General features: G+C 45.1%; 1 protein-coding gene across 1 annotated transcript in view; it reads left to right on the forward strand.

The window, feature by feature from the left end:
• Positions 1-5,800: 5,800 nt before the first annotated feature.
• The window catches only part of ndufa10 (NADH:ubiquinone oxidoreductase subunit A10), a 5,065-nt gene continuing 920 nt past the window's right edge, over positions 5,801-9,945 (forward strand). The window contains exons 1-9 of the mRNA XM_082508783.1: positions 5,801-5,962; positions 7,453-7,621; positions 7,741-7,956; positions 8,026-8,112; positions 8,233-8,354; positions 8,481-8,560; positions 9,114-9,168; positions 9,243-9,328; positions 9,409-9,517. Coding sequence (XP_082364909.1) covers positions 5,888-5,962; positions 7,453-7,621; positions 7,741-7,956; positions 8,026-8,112; positions 8,233-8,354; positions 8,481-8,560; positions 9,114-9,168; positions 9,243-9,328; positions 9,409-9,517 — 999 coding nt within the window. The 5' untranslated portion in view covers positions 5,801-5,887. The remainder of the gene's footprint in view (positions 5,963-7,452; positions 7,622-7,740; positions 7,957-8,025; positions 8,113-8,232; positions 8,355-8,480; positions 8,561-9,113; positions 9,169-9,242; positions 9,329-9,408; positions 9,518-9,945) is intronic.

Raw genomic sequence — 9,945 nt, forward strand, 5'->3', positions numbered from 1 at the left:
TGTTCCTGTGTGAGTCGCCTCGATGTCTGTCTTCTCCTCAGAGCATCCACAGTGAACAGTGATAGCTAACAATCGTTTAGAAATGGAGTCCACTAATCATTGATGTCAGCAAACAACCAGCTCTCAGCTCAGCGCAGTCAAACATAAACAAGAACAAGCGTATTTGTCCCAGTGACAGCGCCTGTCAGCCCGCACAGCTACGGTCAGGCGTTTGTTGTGGTCACTTTCAATTTCTCTGAACTGTTTGTTTTTCAGGGTGAGGTGATATTACAGCATACACTGATAATAACTTTTGGGTATAAAAGGTTGCATTTATTATATAATAATATATGATATTTATTATTTATTATATAAGGTGCTCTCTAATCTACCAGGGTCAAAGTGTGGAGGCTCAAACACATGTGAGTAAATGTTCCTTAGCACGTCCCTCACTCACATGTTTTTGGTACCATTAACATCTACTTTGACTGCTCTTCTTGACGAAATTGGTACTGGTTGGTTTCCAGCCAGGTTAACACGTCCAAAGCTAATTTTGTTATGTGTTTGGTGTCATTGTCCTGTTGGAACATCTAATTGTGTCCAAGTGTCTAGCTTTTGATCCTAGGTGACGCTGAGGAATATGGAAGTAGTCCTCTTCATTATTCCACACACTTTGATGTACAGGTGTCACTGGCAGCAAAGCAGCCCCAGAGCATGCTGCTGCCACTGCCATGCTTCATACATGTACTCCTCCAAACATGCTTCATTTCTCTGACCAAAGAGCTCGATCCCTCCAGCACCTTCTGCACTAAGCTTTTTCTAAGTCAGTGATCTTTATTGAACATTTACACACATTCATACCACGATGGATGCATCAGAGAGCAACTTGGAATCAGTATTTTGCCCAGAGTTATTTGACATGCAGACTGGGAGCAGCCAGAGACGCACCGACCTTGCAGTTAGTAGATGAGCTGCTGTACCTCCTGCTACCAGCAGCCCTGAGCTTCAGTCCTGGAACCTTTCCAAGACATTTTGTGGGAAATCAAAATGCTGGTCTTGACTACTCCGTCCCTGTGAATTATAATCCTTAAATCACAACAATCTGCACTCCTCAAACTGAGCACACTGCTTTATTGCTAATTTCAGAAAATAAAAACACAAGTTCATGGCAGGACTGGACAGGCAATCTGGCATACTGGGCCCAGTGGGCTGATGGGTTGCTGCGCACCAGCTCTGTGAGCACTGGCAGCATCCCATTTGTTGGTTTTCATTAGTTACACTAGATTACCTGATCATCTCAACACAGCCGGCCCATCCCCTACCTTCCCCATGTGGCCATGTACCTCGTGTAGAACAGAAGTGGGTAAATCTGATGGACAACAAAAGGTGGAACTGACAAACTAAGAGAGAAAAAGGAACAGGTGGAGCAAAATGTATGAGATTAACTGCACTGTCAGCAGCAGTACCATCACCCTCTGCTTGCCCACTATATCTGGTTGGTTAGTCATCACCAGTTTGTCTGTAACTGGAAGTCCCACAGTCATTCGCAGCCACCCTAGGGGGCGTCTCCCATTTTGACCTCGGGACTTCCAGGCTGTACTCAGCACAGATGTTCCTGTACACTCTGCCAGCCACTTAGTTATGGCATTAGCCATTCTGGTGTGTCTTGTCCATTAGCAGCTAGCTTATGTGTGCTGCCAGTCACTCATGGAGTGCAGTTAGCTTCTTTAGCCAGTATGTGTGGGTTATGCCAGGTGCTGTCCAGCAATCTGAAACTTTCCATTTTACCTCATGCAGACAGTTTAAGGACAATCAGCAGTGTGGGCCAGGTAGAGATGGTAGAAATGGAAGGGTTTATGTAAGAGGAGAAGCAGGAGTTAATGAAACCACAGTGGATATAACCCACAGGAAAAGAGAAAAAAGTGAAGCATGGTTCAGATATTCAGGTGTGGAGGTCTCTGCTTCCCTGGAGCTGTGCAAGAATTCATAGTGCAGCAGGATAATGAGCCCCAAAGCTTTAAAGAACTACTTGAAGACTACAGAGTGCTGACAGTCCTGACTTTCATAAAATGCCCCATTAAAAAAAACAAATAAAACACAGAGAGTGTACACGGCACGTTGTGTAGAAGCTTTCTCTGCATAAAGAAGGTAAAAAGAAGACCACAAAAGGCAGGCTACTGTTTTGGTTGCCATGCATTTAAGTTTTTGAATGATATCCATTGAAGGCAACAGCCCTCCCTGCTGCCTCTGGTACTGCAAGACCAGGCTGCAGATGAGTGAAATAAAACCAGGAGAAATCTGGCAGAGCTGAATTTGCCAAACCCCTCAGCCGTGAGAGCTGAATGTGGAGTACTGTCGTTTACTGTCGACTAATTAGCCTGTTTCCTGTGTGTGTGTGTGTGTGCGTGTGTGCGCGTGTGTGTGCGTGTGTGTGTGTGTGTGTGTGTGTGTGTGCGTGTGTGCGTGTGCGTGTGTGTGTGTGTGTGTGTGTGCTTGTGTGCGTGTGTGTGTGCGTGTGTGTGCGTGCGTGTGTGTGTGTGTGTGTGTGCGTGTGTGTGCGCGTGTGTGTGTTACTGTTACTGTGCATGTTTGTAGCTCTCTTGCATGCCTCCTAACATTAACACAGCTACCCATTTGTAATACTCTGATAATAACATTAAGTAATAAATAAATAAATCTGTTCATTACAACAATCAGAAATCATAAGTGAGCGAGGTACTCTTTGTGAGGCAGCAACTTGTAAATCTTCATCGTGCTGAAGACGACACAGTTCAGTTTTATTTACACAGCGCCAGGTCACAGCAGCAGGTGCCTTTACACTGGAAGCTAGAGCCCACATGGTTTGCATGTGATAAATAACACTTACAGGGCAGCAGTGAGTAGTCAGAACTATTATTTCATTTACAATGAAAAGTCCTTCTGCAGCCACTTTCTCCCCTCAGTCCTGGTAAAACTGACGATTCTCTAATGTCAAATATCTGCCAGAAACCTCGGTATCATTTATGACTAACAATGAATTCTCCATAGCTCTTCTCCAATTAGTGCAGTGCAAAAACTAGCCTGTGGTCACATATTGCACCGTTTCTTGCTTCACAGGCTCCCAGTGAAATGCTGAATGCACTTTAAAACTCTGCTATGAACACATGAAGCCCTACGTGGACAGACTCCTGCTTATATGGCAGCGCTTCTAACGCCTCATCAGTGCAGCGGGCCTTTCTAATCATTTCAGCAGGGTCTAACTGTCCTTCGCTCTGAGGTTGTGGAATAGCTCTCCTCAGTCAGTCAGACTGTTATTTGTTCTAAACGCTCCTTTTTATAGGTTAGCTGAGAAACACAAATAACCACATTCATGACACGTTTCCTGTTACACACTTGATGTCTGATACATGCATAGTTGGCAGTGTGTTGTCTCATAGCTGACACAGAGACATCTGCACAGAGCGTCGTGGTCACTGCTGACACAAGCATAGCCTCAGAGTGGGCGTCACACCTACAAGCTGCCACTGTATGAGTGTGCACTGCTCCTTAGTAAGATCTGCTGTCACATCCAATATACAATCTGCAGGATGGCAATGACTATAACTCAGCTTAGACTGAATAACATGCACATGTTATGAACAGAGCCCATGGTTTCTAGGTTCTCTATCTGATATCACACCTGTTGAGCTGACTGTGGGACATTACTTAGTTAAATTGTGTTGTAGTTCAAATGCAGCAGAGATGTGTAACATGTGAGAAGCATTCAGAGCTGAGAGTAACATCAGCAGAGTCATGGGAATACTTGTGTCTGCTGGTGGAAAACTGAACTGCTTTGACTGAATGGCCCATGAAACAAGCAGTGTGTGATTGTCAGCCATGTTTACATTAGTGGTTTCCATGCCTACAGAGGAAACAGGCTGTGAGTCACTCTCATGTGCTGACAGACTGCTGTTATATAAAGTCTTGAGAATTCAGGTGCAGTTGTAATGAGTTTGTAGCTGTAAGTGCAGCAGAGCATCAGACTATAAACAGATGACGTTTGAGTGCATTACTGCTGAAACATGCCTTTGAAAGAGAATACATGATTTCTGATGATATGCATCACTTTCAGCGCTGTTAAAATAACAACCTGCTTGTGACAGGCTAATCATCAGCATCTCCACCACACCGGATCAACTACACCTGCCTTATTAGTGAGTCACTGATGTGCTACAAAGAAGCAGTGAGATGTCAGGCATTATTCAGAGCCGCATTATATAAATTCCAATTCAGTCCTGAGAAAATTCCTGACACAGAAAACAAACAGGTGACAACTGAAAGGAAGACTAAACAAAACTCAAACCCTGACAGAGGAGACGAGGTGGCTCCGCTGTGCTGCCTCTGTTTGGGTCTGCACTCACCTTCCTGCAGGCTGCCTTTGTCGTCCTCAGACTAAAGTCGAGCTGCTGTAAAATGCAGGCTCTTGCTGTTCTCTAACAGCAAAGCTTTAACATCTGATCCTCCAAAAATAAAAGCTGACAAAGGAGCCATCACACATTTAAGAAGGGAGACATTGTAAGCAACACAAATGTAACCTTTGAAGTACACACCGAAGTCTCTTTCAACTACACTTGATTTCTGCTACTTTTTACCTTGATTACATTAGTCGCTGTGTGTCCGTGAGCCGCCTCCCTATCTTCCTCATCTCATATACAAAGTTACGCAGTGCGACCTTGGCCCTCATAGTATTATATGTACAGTCTGCTTTCTCCCAACACACACTGCACAACACGCCGGCTTTTCTGTCTACATTATCTTCATCATTTAGACAGAAAAGCTTCTTTTTCCTGGTACAGCTGGTGGTTCCTGACAGAAGAAAACACAGTCAGTGTGAATCCTCCCACACTGGCACTGAGACGTTTGGTGTTGGACCCTGAGCTTTGACTGGTATGAGCTGCAGGTTTGTGTTCATTTGTTTGTAGTGTGTGGCATTTGTGTTTTGCTTGGTTCTGTTTATGCTGCTCTCTCAGCTCAGTCACTGTTGACGTTTTCCATCTCTACTGAGACCGTTACAGTTATAGATACTTTATATTTGTGCTTTTTATTGTAAAAAGAAAACACAAACAAGTAAACAGGTACAATGTTTCATTAGCAACAGTAACAGCATATAGGTTCCACATAAAAGTGTGATATGACACGATCAACAACGCTGACGTTAACGACCAAACCAGACCTGCTCACGTTTGTTTGGTCTGGCACCTTCACTCAGCTGTTATGGAAAGATATCACAAGTTTCATCTCTAACAGCATCTTATCAAAATTTGTATGTTTTTACCAAAACGTGTTATTTGGTTATACTGACTCATTGATCTGATTTTAATCAAACACCACATCTATAAAGGTTTCCACTTTCAGGAGAGAAACACAACTTTATGTGACTAAATTTCTTCATCTCCCAACATGAAAGCATTAAAAACCATGAAAATTTCATCATGGGCAGAAACCCCCTTTCCCCCCCTGACTTTGCCCCCATATGTTACACATTTCACTGTCTATCCCTTTTTTTGCTGCCTAGCCTGACCTGTCGGCCCAATGTACGTTTGTGACTGGGTCTGTCATCTCAGCTGCAGGCAGCTGACAAATAAAGCTCATCCTTATTATTCTCTTTATTTCATTTTTCTCTGTATGTGTCGCCTGCCTCTGTCCTATTTCTTCCACTGTATTATAATGTTGCACTACAGTTGTGCGACGTGTTCTTCGTGTATTATGTTTGCTGTTCAAGTTTCTGTTGAAATAAAGTTGGAGGAAAAAAAACGGTACGTCATCCATGCGACGTATAATGCGTGCGACGGGCCAAAGTACCCAGAGGCCTCGCGTGTGTGACGTATAATTCCGTCACCGGGCTGCGAAGACTTTCGGGTCAGCTCGGAGGGTTTGTGCACAGGTTATCATGGCCCTGAGGACAGTTCGGCTGCTTATCCCGGCGAGAGCAGCTGCTTTCAGAGTAGTGACCGCGGCGCCGAAGGTAAGGACCCGCGGTGTGCCGGGTTTCTGTCCGGCTTGGCTCCACTCTGATTCACAAGGGCAAGCTATCTTAGCTTAGCCGCCACCATCACCGCCCTTCAGTCACAGGCTTGGTCTTAATGTTGACACTCACCTGTGTACCGTGCACCTGTGGCCGTCCTGGTCCTGTTTGCATGGAGCAGCCTGGATTTGAACAACATCGCTCTTCCAGCTCTAACTAAAATAGCAGCTCGTCTAAATAAATGAGTGCGTATTAGCTGATGTTGTGATGCTAATATGTTGTTTTGTTCCTGACAGTTTTTGAGGCTGAGTGCAGCTGCTTCATGCTCCTTACCAGCTCCGGTCATAGACGTGTCATTTCCTCTGTTTATGGATGATCTTGTAGTGCAGGGATGGATCCGTTAGTGTTTAAGTGCATTTAGTTGCAGATAGAATATAAAACACATCCGTCACTTTGAACTCAGCACATGCAGACAGGAGGTGGATGCTGCTGCACCACACTTTAGAAGAATCTGAATACGTGGAGACTAAGCTGTGTAAAGATGGCTTACATGTTCGTTGTGCTTATATCAGTTGAATAAATACGTCGTGTTCATGTAAAAGTTTGTGATGGCTGTAAAGAATTAAAGATGACTCGTCCTGGGTTTTTAGAAATCTGCCAGCACCGAGCACTGATGTGATCTGACTGGAATCACTTAAACAGCTTCTCTAACTAAATGCAATAGAACAGGAAAAATATACATTTAATGAATGATCAACCCTGTAATTGGTATTAATAAGACAATAAATGACAGCATCCCCTCATTTATTTGCACTTGTGTCCTTTCTGCTCGGCGTGACCGCCTTTAATGGTCACTGATTTCTCGCCGTTTTCACCGTGAGTGCAGATACATCACGTTGGGCGCCGCTGACCACAAGTGAAATATTAACTGAGATGATGACAACATGTTCTGTTAATGCAAGTTGAGTTAAAAACGTCCCAACAGCTGTTACCACAAACAGGCTGCAGCCCACAGCTGTAATGTTGTTGGCTCCCTTTATGCTCCTGCTATCAGCAGATGGTCTCCTGACACCTGGTGGAATAAACACAGAACAACATTGAACTGATCGACTCATTGATCGCATGTTACTGTACCTAATCCAGTTTTTAGAGTCAGGTCTGCACTACAGTCGTGTGAACATTGAGGGGTGGGGATGGGGGCGGGGTTATGTCAGGGTAGTAGCTGTACACGTGTTAGTTACTGCAAAATCAGATATGCATGTTTGGTTATATCAGGGTCCTTTAAAATGCTTTCATTAAACATATAATGTTGACATATTGAAGCATTTTTGTAACATATTTATTTTTGATGTGTACACGTTGGATTCTTTCATTTTGTGTAGACACTTACTGACTCACACCAACCGATGTATAGAATAATGGTTCATTTGAGTGATTAGCAAACCCATCGTATCATTTAGAGGTTTATTCATTGATTTCTGATGATCCAGGCCAGCGTTCATACAAGCTCGGTGAGAAGCCTGCGATATGGCTGGTGGGCCTACGCTCTGGGGGAGAGGACCACGCCACGCTTAAAGCAGTACAGCAAAGTCATCTCTGTGGATGGCAACCTGGCCTCGGGGAAAGGAGCGCTGGCCCAGAAACTGGCCGACAAACTGGGTAATTATCTAATCACAGGGATTCTTTCCCACCACAGCGATACGCAGCTTTAGACTGAGTGGGCACATGGTGCTTGGAGTTTACGCTGCAGACAACAGCTTCTACTTGTTTGTGCGCAGGGATGCTGTACATGCCTGAGCCTGACACTTTCTACCTGGACAAGATGACCGGGGAGAAGGAGCCGCTCCCCGTCGACTTTAATGGGATGTGCAGCCTGGAGAAGTTCTACACAGACCCCAAAGCTGCAGATGGAAACAGCTACAGGCTGCAGCTGTGGATGTACAACATGAGGCTGCTCCAGTACTCTGATGCCATCGAACACCTGCTCACCACAGGTATCTCTGACTCAGCAGTGCAGTTGATGCGTACGGCAGAGATCTTCATCCTGGGCTTTTGTTTTTTAGGTCAGGGAGTGGTCCTGGAGCGCTCCCCCTTCAGTGATGTGGTCTTCCTGGAGGCCATGTTCAAACAGGGCTACATTAGGAAGGAGTGTAAGTGCTTCTGCATCACTAACAGCAGGGGGGCGAGTATTACAACACATACAGATAATCAGCAGCATCTCCCCACTTTTCACCTGATGGTGATGATGTGTGCGACCTGTGGCTTTGCAGGTGTGCAGCACTACAACGAGATCAAAGACATTAGCATCTGTGAGTTCCTGCCGCCACACCTCGTCATCTATGTGGACCTGCCAGCTGAGGAGGTGCAGAAGAAGCTGAAGCAGAGCGCCAAGGTAGAGGCACATGTTCTGTTAGACCGCGGGAGACAGGATGTCGGCTCAGTGTTTCATTAGAACAGCAGAAAATAAAAAGAAAACCACCTCATAGGTGAGTTATGTTTTACATGTGTTTGTTCTCAGTCCTACCTTCAAAATGTGCCTCTGCCATATCTGAAGAGCATCGAGGAGGGCTACAAGAAGACGTTTCTCCCCAAAATCAGGTAAGATTGTTACATATGCTGTTAGATATCTGACCAGAGTCTTTATATAAGGATGGACACTGGCTTCAAGGCAGAGGCTTAACTGCATACGGCCTAGTGTTTCTTTGACAGGCGTAGTCTTCTGCCTAAAACATCATTTAGACACGAAATTCTTTCGTGTTGGTTGAATAATTACCTAAAAGTATATTAGACCAAATCCAGAGGTGACTCAAAAGTTTCAGACCACAAAAGGGAGAGAAATGCTTCTGCCAATCTGTCCAAAATTCAGTTTTTGTGTTCAAAAAAGATTCAAGCTGGAATATTAGGTCAAATATTAGGGAGAGAGGAGGACTCCTGTCGTCTCATCATGGTGTTTGAGTTCAGTAGTGATCTGTGACCGTTTGCTCATATTCCAGTAATATAGCCTCAGTACATCATTACTGTTGTTATACTGTCACCACAGCTGGAAGCAGGGGGGCATTAGTGGACACAATTTCACTGCAATGTGTGAAAGACCCAGAAGGTTTCTGTGTAACACCACCCCACCTCCCCCACCTCCACTTTTCCTTTTCAGTGAGACGTCAGAGCTGCTGGCTTATGATGCAACCCAGGCTCAAGATGTTGAAAGGGTAAGATTAAACTGCAGATGTCATCTTCACCTCCAAACAAACACAGTGGCTGATGCCTCGCACGCTGTCCACAGGTGGCAGAAGACATTGAATATTTGAAGTTTGAAAAGGGGCCGTGGGTGGAGCAGGATGATGTCAGCTACCACCACATGAGGATGCTGTGAGTGTTGGGATGTATTTTACACACCGTTTCGACTGGAATGCAAACGTGAGCTTTCTACCCTTTTCTGCATTTGACAGTGTAGAAGATAAACAGAGGGTGGCAACCCTGACCCACATACCCAGGTTCCTGCCAGAGATAACCATCGGAGCACACGACTACGATCAAAAATACTACGCCTATAAGTCGGTATGTACGCATGTCACATTAGCTGCATGGAACAGGACCGCACTGAGCTGGTGCTTTGACATCTGTAGAGAGATCACGTTCAGACCACTGAGGTTCAGAGTCATCAAAGATTAGATGCAGCCGTGGCCTCGGTTTGAGTCCCCTACGTCTCCTCGTTCTGCAGTTCTTACATTCACACACGTAGGCGTCCACACACACGTTTTCCTGGCTCTTATTTTGAAGTCAGTCACAGCGAAAAAATACGACTATATCTGTGCAGCCGTTAGGAACGGGCCAGCCCGCTGAGGTAAAGCCTGTGTGTGGAAAACACTGCACCACCCGCACAGAGCTGATGGGTATTTTTGCCTGTAATGTGACACACACACACACACACACCACATTGCTCTCTGTGGTTTCCCTGAAAGCCATTCATTGACAGCTGGGAGCAG

This window comes from Aulonocara stuartgranti (genome assembly GCF_965226115.1).
Source record: "Aulonocara stuartgranti genome assembly, chromosome: 16".
In the NCBI taxonomy this organism is placed as follows: Eukaryota; Metazoa; Chordata; class Actinopteri; order Cichliformes; family Cichlidae; genus Aulonocara; species Aulonocara stuartgranti.